The sequence below is a fragment of the Rhinatrema bivittatum genome, chromosome 18 (genome assembly GCF_901001135.1).
Source record: "Rhinatrema bivittatum chromosome 18, aRhiBiv1.1, whole genome shotgun sequence".
NCBI classification, from domain to species: domain Eukaryota; kingdom Metazoa; phylum Chordata; class Amphibia; order Gymnophiona; family Rhinatrematidae; genus Rhinatrema; species Rhinatrema bivittatum.
Window position 1 is genome coordinate 34,553,378 of NC_042632.1, and position 20,804 is coordinate 34,574,181.

General features: G+C 46.9%; 1 protein-coding gene across 2 annotated transcripts in view; it reads right to left on the reverse strand.

Annotated features, from left to right (window-relative positions):
• Window positions 1-20,490, reverse strand: part of RNF130 (ring finger protein 130) — a 164,415-nt gene extending 143,925 nt beyond the window's left edge. Inside the window, exon 1 of one of the 2 annotated variants that reach the window (XM_029583971.1) lies at window positions 20,034-20,490. In XM_029583971.1, the coding sequence (XP_029439831.1) occupies window positions 20,034-20,286 (253 nt within the window). In that variant the 5' untranslated portion in view covers window positions 20,287-20,490. The remainder of the gene's footprint in view (window positions 1-20,033) is intronic. The other variant, XM_029583970.1, reaches the window with a different exon arrangement.
• Between the last annotated feature and the right edge of the window lie 314 nt (window positions 20,491-20,804).

Below are 20,804 nucleotides of genomic sequence, written 5' to 3' on the forward strand. Positions count from 1 at the left end.
AAACACATTTATTTCAAATTGCATTTCATATACCACCCACCAAATAATGCATCATATTCCCAGTTTTGGCACCTGATCCCGATTCTTTTCACTTGCTTTCTGATTTGTTTAAATTACCTATTTTATTTTAATTTTATTTTATGTTAATGAATAATTTTTGTAATTTTTTATATCTTCTATAACTAAGTTATCTTTAAGTAACCTTTACTTTAGTTTATTAGTTTTTATCCCTTTTATTTGATATTTGTAAACCGTTTTGATTAAACACTGTTTGTAAAGACGGTATAGAAATATTTTTAAATAAAATAAAATAAAATTCTGGGATTCGCTGTGCCTGTGGCATGGAAGATATTTTTATTCTCATTTGGTTTCATTTGACCAGAACCGCGTCACGTACCTTATGTGAAGCCCAGGTACGGACACTTAGGGGTAGATTTTCAAAAATACGTTCGTGTGTACATGTGTGCGCGCACTATCCGGCGCGCGCATGTTATAAAATCGGGGGTCGGGGTGCACAGTAGTGCACCTTGCACGCGCCGACGCCCACGGCCTTCCCCCCTTCCCTTCCCCCTACTTCCCCTAGCCTTTCTGCCCCCTAAACTAACTCCCCCCCCCCAAAAAAAATTGTCTCATCTTTTGTTACTGCCTGGAAGCAGGCGCAGGTTGCGCACGCCGGCAGCCCGCCGGCACGCGACCCTCTGACACAGCGGCAAATGCGCATCGGCGGGCCTTTATAAAATAGGCCCAGCACGCGGAGGGCTTTGAAAATCCGGCCTTACTGTAATAAGGTGCCTTACAACAATGTACTTGAAGTACCGTTATTATTCGGTGACAAGCAAAGCTGTGGTGGCAAAACTGGGCGAGGCTACAGCTATAAATTCCATGTCACGCACACTCCTATTGTAATTATCATTTGCTACACTGTAACAGTACTGGACTGTAAGATAATAGAGCAAACAAATAAGATATCCGTTTTCTTTCCTACTGAGTTCTAGAGAAAGAACTGGCGGATTTCATTGTTGAACATTTTTAAATCATGCCTTTCCACATACGATCCAGAGCGAAGGATGGGTGCCTTGGTATGAAACAGATTCACCAAGCTGTAGAAGCAGAGCAGGCAGTTTCAAGATTTTATGAACATAAATTGCAAACAATAAAAAAAACCCAAAAAAACCTTAAGCACTGGCGCTATTAAGTCAGAGGAACCAAAGGTTTAAAAAAAAAAAAAAAAAGTACCAGCGGGTCAGGTTAGGAAAACGGACGCTCAAGTTTACGAGCATCCGTTTTCCTAACCCGCTGACCGCCACCTCTCCTGCGCCATGGAGGTGCTAGGGGTGCACAACTGTCCCTCGTGCCTCCTTTTAGCGCGACTCCTAGTTCACATGCTGTATCACACGCCCAGGAGAGGGGGGCTATGCGCGTGTTGAAAAAGCGGGTGCTGAAACGGGTGCGCTTTTTTTTTTTTTAGCTCGTCCATCCTGTATCGGCCGGGTGGTCTGTTAAGTTCGGAAATCTAACGTCGTACATTATTGTCCATGCTAAAAGCAGCAGGCCCAATTGTCAGCCTGGTGTAGGGGGTTCTTGCTCCTGGATTAATGGAGTGGTGGCTGTGTCAAGTTAGGGTTGATGATGATGATCTGGAAACCAAATTAACAATTTCCTTCGCTGTCTTAGCTTTGGCATCGGATACTGAAGAGCTGAGGGCAGCATCAGACCTTTATAGAGGGGGAGTGGACAGTTTGGAGCTTCTTGTCTCTGCCTCAGTTTGCTGGTCGGAGGACTGGTCTGGCAGGACTACAGGAAAGGAAATTAACTAGCCATCGGGTAAATTTAATGTCACCATGCATATTCAGATACTCTGAAAATCCAACTGACTGGGGGTCACCCATGATAGATTTGGTAACTATCAAGTTAGACAAAGATTGGGTTTGAATTAAGCAGAAAAAAGGCTGACACTGGGTCAATGTAAAAACTGTACGGCCTCCTAAATTCTCACTAAGCAACACAGACATGTATATAGGTTTATGTTTGTGATACAGTGATATTTTAGCACAAACAACAATTTTATTTTTTTTATGGGGCTCACCTTTTAAAAATATTATTAAAATGTTTTCCCGAGCAGAAAAGAAATCATTTGTTATACCAGTTACAGCAGCAGTCATATCAATCAGCAATTTGTACAGGATATATATCATTGAGCTTAGCAGGTTTAATTGTCTATAGTCATCCATTACCATCATTCATCCATGCCCTGTTATTCAAAGTGCATTTGGGACAGCACATTTTTCACATCCCTAGAATCCAAATATGTCAGCAAAATGTTCCTCCTGACATAATGAAAAGCAAGTTTAGAATCTGTTGATTTAAACTGATGGCTAGGACAAAGCCACTTTGCAAGTGATTTAATTACACACACACACAGAAGTTCAGAATTGCTCAACACCACACATTTGTAACACACTACGCTGTGCATTTTGATCTCTTCGTATGTGTACACAGCACTGGTCGATGTAGCAGTCCTTTCATAGATTATCAATGAAGTGTTTGGATGTACAACTTTCCTCCATTTTCCGTGCTTTAAGTCCCTTCCACCCCCCCCCCCCCCCCCCCAAAGACATCACGCACCTACATCCCTGAATGTGCCGAAAAGCGGAATATAAATCTAATAATAAAATGCTCCAGCAACTTCAGACTCCCTGACTGGCAAACGGCTGCAAGAGAAGTTGAGATTTAACCCTCCAGTTCCGCTTTTGTGCCAGCAAGGGTGGTCACTATCCTTCCTTCCTTCCTTCCTTGAAGCTCGTGCCTATCACCTCTGTAACGCACCTAAACCCTAACGGAAGACTTGAACCTCACGTTCCTAGACCACAGCATTATGGCCAATCCCGAGTAGACATACACAGACATTATCTATCATGGGTTAGACAATAGTACCTGTGCCGGCTTCATTACAGATCACCATCAATTCATCTTTTCCTAGGCCTGTTTGGATCTCTGTTTTCCTATAGGTCAATATTAAAGAGCTCTAGTCTGAAGTTTTGTTTTTTTTTTGAGTAAATTAATTTTTACGTAAACAGGTTACCAGCCTGTAGCACCACCTCCAACTTGGTGGAACCGTGATCTACTTTTTATCTGTCTCTTCTCTTGAGACTTGTTCATCCCTATCAGGAGCTTATGCTGCGCCAATATAGCTCTTAGGATCGTCAGAGTACACAAGCCCAGTCACCGTCAAGGTGGTGATCCCAAGAGGACGGTGTGTGTGTGTGTGTGTGTGTGTGTGTGTGTGTGTGTGTGTGTGTGATGTGTTTGAATTTGCACATAGAAAAACTACACAGTAATAAGCTTAATACGTCCATGAATGCAACTGACCAATGAATATATGATAAACCCCTGTGTTAGATTTGTTTTGTTAGCTCTGGTTGTTGGGGGTCATAGAAAGGTTTGTTTTCAGCATAACAAAAACATACAATTGTTTGTTAATCAAATGATAAACAAATAAAACAAAACATTTATTGTGGATAGCCCAAAACACAGACCTGGTTCTGCAACCTCAACAGATAAATCTGATCATACCTATCCAGAGTAGTCAACTCCTTTTATTGGTCATTTTAAACAATTCAACTAAGAATTTACTACAGATGAACTACTAGGTCATCGCCAACATCAGACCAGGTAATACTACTTTGCCTTTCAAATGAAACATACAGAGATAAATAGGCCAAAGAAGAACTAATCTTCTGTCTGTTGGTCCTGCTGTATTGCAGACACTTCTGGATGCCGAACCTTTTCCATTAGATCCTGTGCAGTCTGGCCAAGTAAGCGTTTAAGAGAGTACGCAAGTGAGAATGTGGAAACTAGGGATGTGCATTGGGTGCCCGATCATTTGCGCTTTCGGGTTTGTCTGGCCGCGGGAAAACCTTATCTTCCCCGCGGATCGGCCTTTTTTTTTTTTTTTTTTTTTTAGTAAAAAATCGTTTTTCAGCTTAGTGCCTGCTAACGGGAATTAGCAGGCACTAAGCTGAAAAACAACAAAAAGTAACAAAAAAATAACAAAAATAAACTCCCGTTAGTGCGCACTAACCCGAAAATCAATTTTCATGAAAATTCGGGGGACAAAAGTGTTCGTTTCGCGTTTTAACAGATATATAACGAATTAAGAAATATCGTACGATATTTCAATTCGTTCTAAAAACGATTTCACATCCCTAGTGGAAACTGACGCATTGGCAAGTGCTTTTGGTTTTTAGGCAGGGATGTTAAATATTAAACAGTTAAATGGCAAGTAAAGTGTTACTGTTTAGTCTCCATTTTAGCTGGGACCTTGGGCAAAAAACACACAAATCCCAGCCCTTTTCAAATGCATAGGGGTTTTTTTTTTGTTTGGGTTTCCCCAGCTCCATTGTGATTGGCTGCTGGGGGAAAGCGAAGCAAGGGATTGGAGAGCAGGGCACTACATGGGGGGGGGGGGGCGGGGGGAGAGAGTCATGGAGTTTCTGAGAAGCACAGAGACAGAGAGGCTGAGCCTCGGAGCCCGAGCCGGCAGAAGCACTCTCGCTCTCCTTGGGCTGCTGCTCCCCACGAGTGGCATCAGCTTCTGTAACAGCCACCTGGGGCACTGTCATGTGCCCCCCCCCCCCCTCCGGGGCATTCTCCCAAAAGGAGCCTTGGCCTGACGCAGCACAGCTGTGTAGATGCGCACGCCACAGCCATGGTTTCGCCGTCTTGTCGAGACACAGACTGCTGGCGACACAAGTGCCGTGGGGGGACAGCATGCTGCATCCTGGGGTAAGACTAGGCAGAGGGGGACAGAGTGCTGGCACTGGGTTGGGGGAGATGGGAGCACACATCCTCCACTGAACTTTCAATGGCTTGCAGCGATATATAGTGAGGGATTTGAATAATATCAACTGGACAATGGATTTTTCAGTTAATGCTCACATTATCCACTGGATTTTTCTCAGTTCTTACACACATTATTCAACTTCCTGCTTTATCTGTAACATCACATATAGAAAGACACACAGACATGCACATGCAGATATGAACAGCTGCAAAAAAAGGAGAGAAGGATTGGCGCGTGACGGATTGTTTTATTGTGCAAAGCTAAAAGCGGAGGCTGGTATTGCTTCGGGAAGTCACGCGTCTTTCCCTGGGGAACAATACTTTTCTATTATATAACAAATTCAGGAGTTGATATTTGCTTTGAAAAACCATTTTAATGGAATTCTCTCAGTTCTTTTTGAACTTTTTAGCAATTTAATTTGATTTTTTAAAATTCAGTACAGCTGTGCCTCCTACTCACTGCAAAATTATGCAAATATGGAGACGAGCATTAATAGATTTAAGAACCATTTTTCAAAAAGTATTCTTGAAGTAGAAAAAAAATCCTCATTATTCAGTTTAGGGTACCAGGAACCCAGAAATGGCTGAGGAAGTCTCCTGTCCTCTTTCAGCTCCACATTTCGTTACGCCCCAATTCACTTCTTGGGTGCTTCTGGAGTGCCCATTCTCCCCCGATCCTTATTGTATCGGCCTGTTTGTGTCCAAGGGAAAATGCTTAGAGGCTGATATTCACAAAAAGCCAAGTGTCTAAATTTAGGCACCCAAATTAATGTCTATTTTCAGCTGAAAGTTCATCTAGATTCAGGCTCCTAAACTGAGACCTGCTATTCATTTGCCTATATTTAGGCTTCTATGTTAGGTGCCTGGTACTGAAAATCAGAGCTAAGCTCTGAACTTTTCCCCAGCCCTAACCCTGCCCCGTAGCTTACCCACTTTTTAAGGACCTAACTTTTGGTGCCAAATGAAACCAAGAGTCTCAGTGTAAGCACACAGCCTTAGAAAATTCTGCGAAGAGCCAATTCAGGGTCCTAGCTCCAAAACCTAAATGGGGGACAGCTACCTTTTACCAAAATTTGGATAAACGTTTTAAACATTTCCCTTCTTCCTTTAGAAAATCACAATCTACTATTAAAAAGGTCAGCATTTCTTTTCAGGCTTATTTTCTAAAGCATTCTTCAAGTAGGAAAAATGTCTATTTAATTAGACAGAAAGCGCCCCCAGCAATGGCTGATGGAATCCGTCCCCTCTCTTTCTCCCTCCCTGCATTCTCTGCTAAACACCATTAGGAAGGTTTGGTTTTCTTGCTTCCAACAGCATAAAGCATTCGTTTAAGAGGGAAATGGATTCAGGTTTGTTACTACAGAGAAATGTGATGGGTTTTCATAAATGTCTTAAGAGGCTCTTGAGATAAAGAGCTAGAAGCAGGAACTGTCCTCAGGGCTGGTGTTTCCATTAGGCAAACTAGGCAGTTGCCTAGAGCGCCAACATTTTTGGGGTGTGGCAAAGTTTTGCCAGTACAAGGCCCAGAGAGGTGCCACTCCAGATCCAATACCGGCAAAGAAGGGAGTGCCGTGCTGAAGCCACTACTGCCGGTAGGAGGGAGCACTGTGCGGAGGTGCCACCAACAGGTAAGTTTGGGAGGGGGGGGGGGGGGGAATGCATGAACAAAGCTTTGCCTAGGGCACCAAATAAATACTCTTGCACCGGCCCTGACTGCCCCTTGCTTGGTGGCATTCCTGCACACTTCTGTCAAAGGACACTAGGGTTCAGATCTCCAGTCCAACAAGCTAGCAAACTCCAGGCAAGAGGTGTAAAGAGATACCGGGAACTTAAAACATTGTACGATGCCAGACCGAAAAGCTCACCCACCAAGAGAGCTTCCCCTTCCTGCCCTCTACAAGTTGCATCAGATTGCAAAACATTACAAAAATGTCAGCAGACCGGGGAAAGAGGAGAGTAAATGTGAAATGAAGAGAAACTTTGATCGTATCTGGGAACCGTGCCATTTCTCCCTCCCTCCGATTGAAATGGGTCCAGTGCTGCACTGGGGGGGGGGGGGGGGGGGGGGAGGGATCTGATAAACTCCGCCTTCAGGAAAGAAAAGCTGGATTGGATTACAACCAGCTCTACTCATAAATCAAGCCACGTGCACCGTGTAGGGAGGAAAGGAGAAGAAAGAGGAGCTACATCCAGGTCTGCTCCTCCAGAATCCTAGACAGAGAAGAAAGGAGAAATCATGGTCGTGCACTTTAGCAGGTGATTTGATACTAAACCTTTTGACAATGCAATATGTATGCGTGTTCGTTAATTAAATGAACCTATAACAAAAGATAAAAGATGTTTCTTAAATGAAGGATCGTCTCCCTGCTAAGCGCACTTTTCAAAGTCAAGGAGTATTCAGAACGCTGCCATCCACCAGTTGACATTTCACAGAATTAGCCCTGATAAGGGGTTAACAGGAAATGATACAGAGCAGCCACATTTTATTTGACTGATAAAAAAGGAACAGTTCAACGACCTATGCTGCTATCATTATGTTAGATTTGACCGTAATAAAAAGCTTGTGTGTGTATTCTAATAGAGCTTATCTTGACCAGTGAGATAAAACATTCACAATGGTACCAGTCTAGCACATTTATCAGCGATTATAAACCACAGAGTCCTATCACGTTTACAATTAAAATAATGATAATTATAAATAACAGCCGGCCATATGGCTCAGGCTGAAGTACTGTGTGCCACAGGTTGTGGCCAGCTCTGGGTCGGGTGCACTGCGGCGGTGACATGGCTGAACCCAGGGAGGGAGGGAACACAGCTAGTGCCGCTCTGGCAGCTGTCAGCAGGGAAGGATCACCTTGAGGGAGGACTTATGGGAATGCTTTCCATGCGGGGCAGCACCCGATAACACTGAAGCATTCATGTCCGAGAACAAAAAAAAATCATGCAGATCATTTACATTGTGCAACACATTAGAATACCTTTGGATAAGATATTGTTGTTGCTGGTTGGCAGAGATAAAAGGACAAGCATGCAACGGAGTAACAAAGCATGCATATTAATAAGCCTAACTATTAGATGGATGCGGACAAAAAAAAGGTCTGACACACACACACACAGGTAGCACTGCTGTTGCGTTTACTTGTTAGAAATGGAAGGGTTAGGCCAGCCCGGTGACTTAGTGGCAGAGAGCTGTGCACCACCACGCAGAGAATCTGGGATCCATTCTGGGCTCAGGACTTACACCCCCCCCCAACTGGGCAGAAGCTGGGGATGCTGCAATCACTGCGCAATGGGCATTGGCGACAGCTCCTGGGCTGGACCGCAGTGTTCCGAAGGAGCCCTCGGCACACGGCCCCCGCCTTGGGGACTATGGCCGCAAGGACTGGATGTAAAATTAGGGAACATCCCACCCCCACCCCGAGTACATCCTGGCAGTAGTTCCCAGTCCCGACTGAAGCTGGAGGAAACTGCCAGATCAGGGGAAAAAAAGAAATATTCAAAAAGCTTAAAGTAAAAATGAGAGAGTCTTTTTTTCCCCAGACATAGGGAAAAGTCAAAGCAAAAAAGCATTAATTTTGTGCCTTTGCAGAAGGAGACCGGAGAAATAAAACGGACAGCAAGTCGAAAATGTAAAGAAACGACAAAGAGAAGCCGAGTAACAGGGGAGAGCGGCTGATGACGTAGGTTTGCACACGAGTGAGTGAAGCTCTCACATTATCTGGGTATGACCTAACACCACTGGCAAAGTCGTACGTTTCTTATTATATGTTCAGGGCACGTCAACAGAAATCAGGCGTGAATATACACTCATCTCATATACATTATTGTTGCACTACATTTTAATGGTAATTAAAAAAAACTGGGGGGGGGGGGGGGGGGGGGGGGGGGGACTTCTCTTAGGTCATCTGAGCAGGGTTTCTGGGGAGAAGAACCACAGACCAAAAAAAACACAGGCAAAGGGAAACACTACCAGGCCTGCTGCTGGTGGTGATGCAAGAGTGCAAATATCCAGGTTAAAGAATAACTTGAGCGCTCTCTCCCGCCTTGCAGGAAATGGTTTTCAGACCCTGCAGCAGAGCTGCCAACTTTCAACTGTGAAAATTCCAATTACTTGGACGCACAGAGTAAAATCTTCACCTTTGTCCTTCCACGTGACTTTTTATTTAAAAAAAAAAACCAAAACCTTTATTGCTTGCCTCATTACTAGAAAAGTGTGCACGAAGTGAAATGCAACCAAATATAAAAATGCCAATAACCGTTAGGAAGAATCAAATACTTCTAACTTTCTAATAATTCATTAAATCTATTTTGCCCCATTACTGTTGCTTATCCCATGAGCAGTGATGGGATAAGCAACTCTGCCCAGGTGAGATTCCTCTGCTTTGGGTAGAAGAACACACATTCTCACATGCAACCACACACCAGCTTCTCCCAATATCACACCCTATTGTAACTGAGTGTGGCTTTGGACGTCAGAAAGCCAGGAGTAAACTGAATTACAATTACAATACAGTAAACCTCCCAAACCAAAAACAGCACTAAGTGCCAGCACACAAACAGCAAAAGCCCTAGCTGAGGAAAGACAACCCTGAAAACACACCAGGCTCTAACACACCAATACACCTATTAGGAAAACAGAACAAGCAAGGCTATTACCTATCCCTAAACTACACACTTCCAAAGTACCTTCACCTTAGGCACACATGTAAAAACGCAAACACACACCCTCACCAAGTACAGAAAAAAGTGACCATAAAGTATAAACAGAAAGCTGAAGCTGGAAACTGCCACAAGCCAAATTCTGTATATAATGCAAGAATGGGAAAAGACAAACATCACCATTCCTCACAAGACACACAATAAAACATTTTAATAGTAAACCATATTTTAATATGATTCATAAACATTTCAAAAGAGTTGATGAATAGGATAACATCCAATAATTAACAAAAGTTTTTAAAATTTACCAAAACACCATTATTTCAAACAGACCTCAAATAAAGTCCAAAATTTCAAACAAATAGGGATACAAAATATCCCCTGCTCTCCATACCTGAGAACCTTATTTCTATTCACTCTTAGATTGTTCTGGATTAATAGAGGGAGGCAGAGTACAACCTTTATCCTCTCCCTCTCTCTTATACCCACGCACACTCCTTAACACACTTTCGTTAACTCTCTCTCTCACAAGCACATTAATACACAAAGATACAGCCTCTCATACACTCACAAGCCTTCTCTTATACGCTCACTGTCTCACACACACAAACAGGCTTTCCCACACACTCACTGGCTCCCACCCTTACATACACAGGTTCTCTCTCCATTACCCCCAATAAGCTCTCATCACACACAAACAGGCTTTCTCTCCCTTACCCATACTCACAGGTGCTCTCTTGCTCACACACATAGGTTTTCCCCACACACACTGGCTCTCTCCCCCACCACACAAGCTCTCTCATACTCAAGGTTCTTCCCCTTCTTCCTTTACCACTGGTGCTCTCTGCTCACCATACATACACACACAAGGGTTCTCTCCTTCTTACACACACACACACACACACACACACACACACACACAGTCTCTCAATCACAAGTTCTCCTCACACACATTCAGGCTCTCAGACTCTCACTCACTTGCACTCTCTCTCCCATCCCACACATACACAGGCTTTTTCACACCCCCCCACCCCCCCCACACACCCTCTTATTGACTCACACACACATACGCAGGCTCTCTCATATAGTTTGGGCCTCTGCTACAGCACACCCACAGTCCACCTGGGTCTCTTGTTTTGCCTCAGCGGGAGGGGAGGTGCCAGTCGCGTTTACTTGTTGCACCACAGGAGGAAGAAGAGGTACTGGCGGCCCCGCTTCTTCGTTGTGCGTCAGGTGAGAGTTGAGGAATTAGCGGCCTCACGGGGCCTTTTCTTTTTTCGCCGCCAGCAGGAGGGTAGCTGTCAGCGGCTTCCTGGGGCCTTTTCTTATTGATCTGCGGGTGTGATGCGAGGTGCCGGCAGTCCCGCCGAGCGTTTACTTATTTATTGAAACTTGGACCGCGGGTGGGCAGGCAGGTGCGGGCAAGAGGCGATGCACCGAGGTCCTCACCGGGCTCTCTCGTTTCGCCACAGGCGGGAGGGAAGGGGCCAAATCCGGAGGACTGAGCACATCTCATTTAACAGGGTTGGACAAAACGCACCATATTCACTACAGATATCCCGAAACCCCACTAAATGCAGTGAAACGTGGCCTGTCAAAAATAAACAAAATTCCACCGCCCACCGTAAGCTTTCATCCTTCGCAAAAAACGTGCAGGTGCACCCTCCTCCAAGAAATCCCTCTGAACCCTTCTCCCCATGTCTGCAAGCACACGAATCAAAGCTTCCCATTCAATTTCAGCCAAACCCAATGCCGGTGAACAATGCACACACACACAAAAAAAAAAAAAGCCAGTTATGAATCGTTAAAAAAAAGTAGCTGCAGCGTTCTAAACTTTACCAGCCCTTACCGCTAACGCAGCCATTGTCAGAAATATATTTAATGTCAGGTATTGTCGGGGAGCCAGTCCTGGAAACCATTAACCACAAAGCTGCCCGCCTGCACATTTGCTTTAGATCTGAAAACTCTCTCTCTCTTTAGTTGCCAGCTCACTTATACCAGCGGTTGCCCCCTGCCAACAACTCTTCCAAGATGCAATGGCACCCCTGCTGACGTTGGCCAATGGGGTCCCGCCAAGGCCCTGGAGCATCGCCCCCTTTAAAGCCACAGCGGCACCTTGGCACCCTGCTGCCCAAGAAGGGCGACAGGAAATCCCTCCCTCCCTCCCCCACAAGACGGTGCACGGCGACACCTCTTCAAAGCCCCCCCGCTCTGCCCTACGCAACTGCTGAGGTTGCACGCCCACGAGCAAGTTTCCACGGATCTCTACAGACACGTCCTGTTCCTCAAAGTCTTGCTGACAGCGAAAGCCACCCAAGTCAACTGCTGAGAAACCTCCCAAGTTACACTGCCCATAAAATATTTGAGAATCTTGCTCCTGGATATTCTTATGTAGGACCAGAGGGGAAAAAGAAAGAGTCTCTCGTCAACCCAAGACTCCAGTACCAGGAAAGAGAAGAAAACCATCGATAAAGCCGGGGAGGACAGCCGAGGTTTGTCAGCCCAATTCTGTCCTCCGAGAAACCGGGAAGACATGTTTTATGTACAGCACCCACAGCATCAGAAATTCCTATTAAAAAGACAAGTAGATTAAAAATCCTATTAGTGCCAACGTACGCCCCTCTTGGCAAGTCAGACTGACAATAATGAAGGCAACAATTAAGGGTAATTGCTAGCTACACAAGACAAAATGTAGCTTTTCTTGTCAAATAATGAAACACAAGACGGGAAAAAGATTCTGAATGAGAAGATCCTGAATGCGTCTCAGAACGAGACAGTGAGCTTGTGCTGAATAGAGGTGGAAAGCAGGACCCACTCTAATGAGTGAGAGATTTACTAACTGTATTTTTTAGGGGGACTGGCCCAGTGCGAAGGACCTGGCTTCGATTCCTGGCTAAGGGCCTCCACCCTCCCAGACTAGCAAGGGCTTAGGAAATGGCAGAGGTAGCATCCACAGCCCCTGGGGAGAGGAAGCCTCAGTCACTGCGCAATGGCGACACCTGGTGGCCAGACGGCAGGCTGCAGAAAGATCCTTGATACATGGCACCCCTGGCCAAGGATTGTCGCTGCAATGGCTGGACTGAATGAGAGGATATCAAACAGGGGAGGATTTCCTTGGGTTGTTGAGAATCAAGGCTCATGGTGCCAGAGCCAGCACCGATTCCGATTGAGTTGAAGGCCCATAATAACCAAAAGGAAACTGCCAGACCCTTCCCCCACCCGCCGATTATTATTATTTTTTTTTTTACCTGTGGTTCATATATTTCCTCATTGTAAGTCCTTAATGCCACAAAATTGCATAGCATCAAATGAGATTACTACTGTAAGTGTGGGGGTTAAGGAAGATGTATTTTATTAATCATTCAGTACCCCATTCTGTGTGCTTTTTGAATAAATAATATGAAATAAACGTGGCACGCTGAGATTTGTCTAGCTGTAAGAGTGGCTAATGAAGGTTAAGGACCAGTGCCCTGAAAAGGCCGTGTCTTAAAGAAACGTATACTTGAGAAGAACAATAAACCCTTCGGCCACTTTGGCCGAGCAAACAAAACGCCGGAGGCGGGTAACAGAGATACGACAAACATTCAAATATTTCACAGGCTGCCAAAAAGTGCGAGAAGGTGACATTTCCCTTAGGAAAGGAAACTCGAGGACAAGAGGTCATGAGGTGAAGTTGCAGGGGAAGGAGGTTCAGAGGAAACATGCGAAAATCCTTCTTTCCTGAATGGATGGTAGCCTAGTGGCAACCGATACAGAGACAGAATTGGAACATGCTTTGGACAGCCATAGCGCGGAGAAGCAAGGGCAGGTGGGGGATAGGGGGTAACAGAAGAAATGAGGAAGGGGGGGGATGTGAGGGCTTGCTCAGGCACATCTATTTTTTTGTTGGTATGTGGATATTGTCAATGTTGTACAGTAACCTGCTCTGGGCGTTTTTGGCAGGACAGGCTGTATACTGAACTACATAAACTATAACATTTGAGAGGGTGAAGAGAGGCAGCAAGTGATGGTACGGCTGCTTTAGGCTGGGGTTATCTGCAGGAAGCGACCATGGTTAGAAGCCTAACATCGAGCTGAAACCCCGGGACAGACTTTCAATAAAGGGGGCACTCTTAACGCACAAAATTCAAGACCGTTTTTGTTGCAGTCTGGTAAGTGCGTTCCATTCATGAAGTGTGAAGGCCCAGAAGCCTGTAAAAGATTTACAAGAGGCCAATTCACCCATTCAGAGGCCAGCAAGGAGACTGAGACAAAGAGCTATTTAGGAGGGTTGGGCGATTATTTTTTTTTAACTACACCAGCTTTTGAAAAGCAGCTCCTTGACAGCCCAAATAGGCCAATAATGAATGTAAAACAAGGTTAAGATTTTATTTTGATATACCACCTTATCATATAAAAATCAAAGCAGTTTATAATGTAAGAACATAAGAAAATGCCATACTGGGTCAGACCAAGGGTCCATCAAGCCCAGCATCCTGTTTCCAACAGTGGCCAATCCAGGCCATAAGAACCTGGCAAGTACCCAAAAACTAAGTCTATTCCATGTTACCATTGCTAATGGCAGTGGCTATTCTGTAAGTGAACTTAATAACAGGTAATGGACTTCTCCTCCAAGAACTTGTCCAATCCTTTTTTAAAACACAGCTATACTAACTGCACTAACCACATCCTCTGGCAACAAATGCCAGAGTTTAATTGTGTGTTGAGTAAAAAAGAACTTACTTCGATTAGTTTTAAATGTGCCCCATGCTAACTTCATGGAGTGCCCCCTAGTCTTTCTACTATCCGAAAGAGTAAATAACCGATTCACATCTACCCGTTCTAGACCTCTCATGATTTTAAACACCTCTATCATATCCCCCCTCAGTCGTCTCTTCTCCAAGCTGAAAAGTCCTAACCTCTTTAGTCTTTCCTCATAGGGGAGCTGTTCCATTCCCCTTATCATTTTGGTAGCCCTTCTCTGTACCTTCTCAATCGCAATTATATCTTTTTTGAGATGCGGCGACCAGAATACACAGTATTCAAGGTGCGGTCTCACCATGGAGCGATACAGAGGCATTATGACATTTTCCGTTTTATTAACCATTCCCTTTCTAATAATTCCCAATATTCTGTTTGCTTTTTTGACTGCCGCAGCGCACTGAACCGACGATTTCAATGTGTTATCCACTATGACGCCTAGATCTCTTTCTTGGGTTGTAGCACCTAATATGGAACCCAACATTGTGTAATTATAGCATGGGTTATTTTTCCCTATATGCATCACCTTGCACTTATCCACATTAAATTGCATCTGCCATTTGGATGCCCAATTTTCCAGTCTCACAAGGTCTTCCTGCAATTTATCACAATCTGCTTGTGATTTAACTACTCTGAACAATTTTGTGTCATCTGCAAATTTGATTATCTCGCTCGTCGTATTTCTTTCCAGATCATTTATAAATATATTGAAAAGTAAAATCATAAAAACATACATCAGTATATAAACAATAAAATAAATCAGTACTTATAAACAATAAAATACAGCTTCATACCCCTACTGGAATAATAAACAACTCAGACCCCTACCTAACCTAGCATTCAAACCTGTCAAGACAGCCACAACTAAATCTCAGATAGTTTGTTTCAAGGCCCACCTCTAGTGAAAGCGCGTTCCACAATAGAGGTGCTTGGTACACAATGATGGTACATCAGGTACTTGGAATGTTATGCAAATCTCTCTCTCTCTGGTTCATTTCTCCTTTTGGAACATGCAAGGACATGCTGTTAACATTAGCAATATCTGGGCAGAGCAGGTGCATGGAGCATAGTCAAAGAGCGATGTCAACACGGTCGAAGGGAAAGGAGCCAAAAAAGCTTGCCCGTGCTTCAATCACAAGCAGGATTTGAAGCCCCAGCTCACGACAGCACCGAACACCTCTCCATAGGATGGCAAAGAGAAGGGAAAGGGAACAGAGCCTCGCCTACCCGCCAGGGCTCTTACAGAGTCATTTCTCCAGCCACGTGCCTTCATATATCCATTCCTGCCAGGACCTTGCTCCCCTCCTCCACCCAGCAGGGGGCCACAGATCATCAAACATTTTAAAATACAATAGTTTGTTTAACGTTGGCCCCCATTGTTCTTTCCAATAGGTTTAATGATGCACGAGCACGATTGATAAGCATGAGAGCAGAAGTATGGGTGCATGTGTACGGTGTGAGCCCATGTAGCTTGCGCATGTACGTATACACCATTTTGGAGAGAAAAAGTTAGTAGTTACCAAACAGGAAACAAACCCGGGCAGGGGGAACGACGACTCATTACCGATTACCTACAGGTAGCTTAGTCAATGTGACAAAGCAGTTGAGAATACTTCTAGTGAATAAAGGACTGGAGAGGCAGCACCAGTAGCCAAGCGTCTGGTGAGACCCCCAGCTTGCATACTGTGAGCAGTACCTATACAAAAGGCCACTGATAAGGTGAAGACAACGCGAAGGAAGGCCACCAACATGGGTGCATGGCCTGCACCATAAGCCGCACTTTGATTAAAGGAACTAAATACGTACGCTCTGGAAGGGAGAAGAGAAATGGAATCGGCGGAATAGAAATGGTGGAAATAAATAAATAATACAAACAAATACCTAGAAGGGTCCAATAAGGTAACAAAACGTAGCATTTTCCACAGGGCAAAAACTGAAGGACAAGCTGGAGAGGGGGGGAGAAGATCAAGAAGAATACGAGAAAATACTTTTTTTCACCACGATGACCGCGGACACCTGGAACGGACTTCCCGAGGAGATGGAAGGCGCCAAAACAGCGGCAGAATTAAATCACGTGTGGGACGCAAAAGGACCACGGTGATTGGGGGGGGGGGGGGGAGAGAGACCTCCGCAGCTCGAGCGGTATCTATGACGGCGCAAGAGGCAGGCGCAGACGGGCATCGCCGCTGACATCTTCTATTATTTCCACAGGAGCGAATCTGTGGCAGGTGGGGGTAGGAATGAAAGGAAAGGGGAATGCGTGGTCGGGGAGCGCGCGCCAGGCTGGCGGCGTGGCAGGTGAGGGTCTGCGCCCCGGTGCTTGCAGAATCGCCGCAGGCCCTGACCTCCGGCAAAGAAAGCGGCGCCGCGTTTCTGATAGCGGGGATAAACGCTGCTGAAAGGGAACCTCGAACATCCCAGCTGAATACAACATGAAAGAATTAAAGGGGGGGAGGGGAGAAGGTGGCCTGGGCCAGCTCTCGGAATCTTCCAGAGGAGGGGAAGAAAATTATTTGAACAAAACATTTCCCAGAGAACGTTAACGGGAGCCGCAAGAGGAAGGCCCAAGCCATATGACACGACCGAGATGAAAATACCTAGAAGGAATGTAGAAAAACCTCGTCAGTCTGCGCAGGAATAACCTCTTTTGGGCCTCTTTGGGGGCAGAGCGGAGGGCGAGAAGAGCATGTCGCCGGTGTCTGCACCTCGCCCCGAATGCTCAAGCTGCGTTAAATCTCTTTTCTGACAGCCTCTGAACAATTGATTTTCAGGGAAAAAAAAAAATCAAAACAAAACAACTATCTGCTGCTGTTTGCCCCAGGGAGGCTGAAAAAGGCAGTGGTGACTTGAAACCCGCGGGAGGAAGGCGCTCCCCGTGCCGGCAGAAGCATCCACTTCGCGCTACACCCGCGGCGCAGCAATTTCAAATCGCGCCCCACGCCACGCGGAGGAAAAACGGGGGGAGCCCGGTGACGTCCCGGACCACTCTGCCCGGGCACGACAGCTTAGAATCTGCTCGGGGAGGGGGGGGGGGGATAAAACGCGAGGTCAGGCAGAGCAGTAAAGGAGGACGAGCAAGGCCGTAAGCAGCAGTTTAATTTTGGTCAAAAGTCGCAGCACGCCAACGAGCAGCTTCAATCACGGTTCGGAGTCGGAGCGGCCCCAGCGATGGGACTTCTGCTTGGAAGAAGGAGAGAATGAAAATCAACACAAGAAACGAGTTATAAAAAAAAAAGCACAAATCTGGGAAATCAGCAAGCCATAAATAACATTTCCAGAGTGCAGTCTGGCAGATTGCAAGGGAAGTTCTTGTCAACACCAAGGGCACAGAATCCGGTTTTGCCTCCTTTCCAGGCACAAATTGTGCCTTAACGCCGATGGCATGTTTTCAGCTCGATCAGAACCAGTACCAAGTTTCTGAGGCCGTGAGCCTTCATTCACCTAGTTCCCCTGTCTAAGAGACCATCCCGCTGTTTGGAGTCCGGTCACTGCAGCAACAGTGCTGAGGCTCAGAGCCAATCACCTGGGCTCCTTCGAGGACCCTGTATCCTGGGCTCTAAATCTTGCAAGCAGGTGGCGCCCTTACCAATGGCCATGACTCCCCTCCCACCCTAGGGGCCATGAAAGCTGCCTCCGCAGCATCCTCAGTCCTGGTCGACATGGGGGAATCAAACCCAGAGCTCTTTCACATGCCAGTGCCCAGCCACTGAGCCACTGGGCCAGCCCACATCAATGGTATTCTACTGAGCACTAGTCACCAGGAGGAGACCTTGCCACTTTGGTGACCAGGCAAAATGCAGATGACCACAAATGCAAAATAAGTTTCTGTATTAAGTTCGATACACACGCAGCTTTCCCCCCCATTTTCAGTTCTATTTTTTGCTGTACAGGCCTTCCTAGCTACTGACAAGACGATTATAGCACTTAGCTAGAACAGGATTCTTGGAAAAAAAATGTTAATAAGACTCATCTCAGTGTGCACAGGGACTTGGAGACTCAACCAAAAAAATGTATAACATGCACCATCTGCTCTTTCTGCTTGATGAAATAGATACCAGCCTTGACAGATTCTAAAATAATTTACTGATTTTTCTGGGGAGTAGAGAGGAGGAAAGGTGAAGGGGATGGAAAAAATAACATATCTATTGAACAGTGAGGCATGTTTCTTCCATAAATTTTCCCCCTTTCATTAAAAAAATGTATTCTATTTTTTTTATAGTATCTACTCTCTCTCTGGAGCCCAGCATAACAGGACGTGTATTTGCACTGGGGCAATGGCAGATCATGCATGAACTGTGAAACCACCTGGGAAATGCAGCTACTGAAATGCTAGCAAACAAAAAAAAAAAATTAGGAGAAAATTCAAACCTGACAGTTTCATACAGAAGATTCAAATCCTTACATTTTATTGCCCTCCCTGCCAAAACGTCATTCTTCTAGGTGAAGTATTCTATCAGGCAGATCTCCAAGCTCCTTCGATTTCAGTTGAAGCAAATTCATGGTTACATTTTTCAGATTTCTGCACAGAATTTCAAAATCGTAGCTGCAGGCCAGCAACACCTCCCCTAGAAAACCAACAGAGGGGCATGCACAGGAACTGCGCCTGGACCACTCATGCAGCCAAAATAAAAGTGTGGGAGCGGGATGCGCACGTGACTGCAGGTAGGAGAGGGACAGAGGGGGGACCGCCAGAGTCACCACAGGGGCTGCTGCTACTGGGGGATTCAAGGCTGGGGGGGGAGTCCGAGGGTTGCCATTGGGGAGGAAGGACAAAGCTGCCGGTGCTCAATGGGGATGCGCATGAAACCGGGCCCTTCCAGGAGAGGAGGAGGAGCAATGAATAAAAGAGAAAAAAAAAAGGGGGATGCTGGTGGGGAGAGGGAAGGGTCAAATACTGGGCGAGAGGGGAGACACTGGAGAGGAAGGGGAAGGGAAAAGGTGAGATGCTGGGGAAAAGTGATCATTCATATGGTCTTCCAGGGCTGTCAAGGACTTGGAAAATTAAGGGGCTCTCTCCATAAACGCTTTGGGAATGTCCTGCTCTTGGGTCCTAATCTGCCTCTACATTTCTTTTTACTGTTTTGGCTTCTGTCCATCAGCACAAACTCCAATATTTACCCAGAAAAAATAAGCACATTTCCCCCACTGGTTTCCTCTCTCGTTGTCATAAACCCTGATAAATTCCTGGGGCAAATAAAGGTCCCTACCGATGTCCAAACATAAATTCCCTCCTAATGCGTTCGCTTATTGAACGGAAGCAGAGCGAGACCCGTCTTAACTGCGCTTTGCAAGAGGCTTGGACTTCGGTTACCAATTGGTAGCAAAACTGTCAGCAAATAAAAACAAACAATCAACACAGTCTCACACTGTCAAAGAAACAAAAAAGTGAAAACGGAGAGACAAGAAAGACAGAGGCAACTAGGAGTTAGAGCCCGGGAGAGTCAGGGGAGTCCAGAAGACCGGGGACCCCTACAGCTCGGAGCTGCTCACTGGAGACGCCTACAGATCGCCTTCTCAAGGTTACGCGCGCAAAGCCCACTTCTGCCCCAGCGAGTTCGGACGGGGCCAGCGCGCCTCGCGCCGCAGGAGCTCTCCTGCAACAACCAAGGCCACCGCCAAGGCATAGGGGGCGAGTCGTGCACGGGAAGGGGAGCCCGGGGCACCGAGGCTGCCTCTCCCTTTAAGCAGGGCGAGTTTTGCATGTGCGGGAGAGAGAGAGAGAGGGAGGCCTGGTCCGGAGCGGTGCTCGGCAAGCAGCCCCCCCCCCCGCCATGCAAGCGCGGTTCGTTTACCTCCGTGGATCAGCACCGGGGACAGAACCAGGCCCTTCGCCTCGGTTTTGGGGGACTCCATGCCGTAGATGCCGTCGTCGATCCGCAGCAGCAGGGGGGCGCCGCCGCCCGGCTCGAAGACCGTGACGTTCACCGCCGCGTAGTCCATGCCGGACTTGTCCGCGCCGCTCACCAGCACCGAGCAGGGCAGGAGCACCAGGACGTGCAGCGACGAGAGCCACTGCCAGCACTGCAAAGTCCCCTGCTGGCTCATTGTGCTGCGGCGGCTGCCGGGGCGCAGGGAGCGCCGCTGCCCGTCAGACTCGCCCCTGCCCAGTGCGGGGGGCGCCCGGGCCCATTACCGCCGCTCCCGGGGGGGGGAGGGGAGCCCGAGATCGCGCGCAGGAAGGCGACGGCTCGGCTCGAGGCACCGACACCCAGCAACCCGACGCAGGCACCACAGAGACGAAGTGAAAGCCCGGCTCCGCCCCGAGGACGGAAGGGGAGGTGGGCGGGGCGAGGACTGAGCCCCGCCCCCCCCCGGGGGAAAGGGGAGGAGAAGGGCAGCAGGGCGGGGTTTGGGACGAGCTCCGCCCCACAGATGAGGGAACACGGGGGATGAGGGATCCCAGGCTCCGAAGCCAGCTGGGCGGGGTGAGGGCTGAGCCACGCCCCCGGGGAAAGGGGAGGAGAAGGGCAGCAGGGCGGGGTTCGGGACGAGCTCCGCCCCACAGATGAGGGAACACGGGGGATGAGGGATCCCAGGCTCTGAAGCCAGCTGGGCGGGGTGAG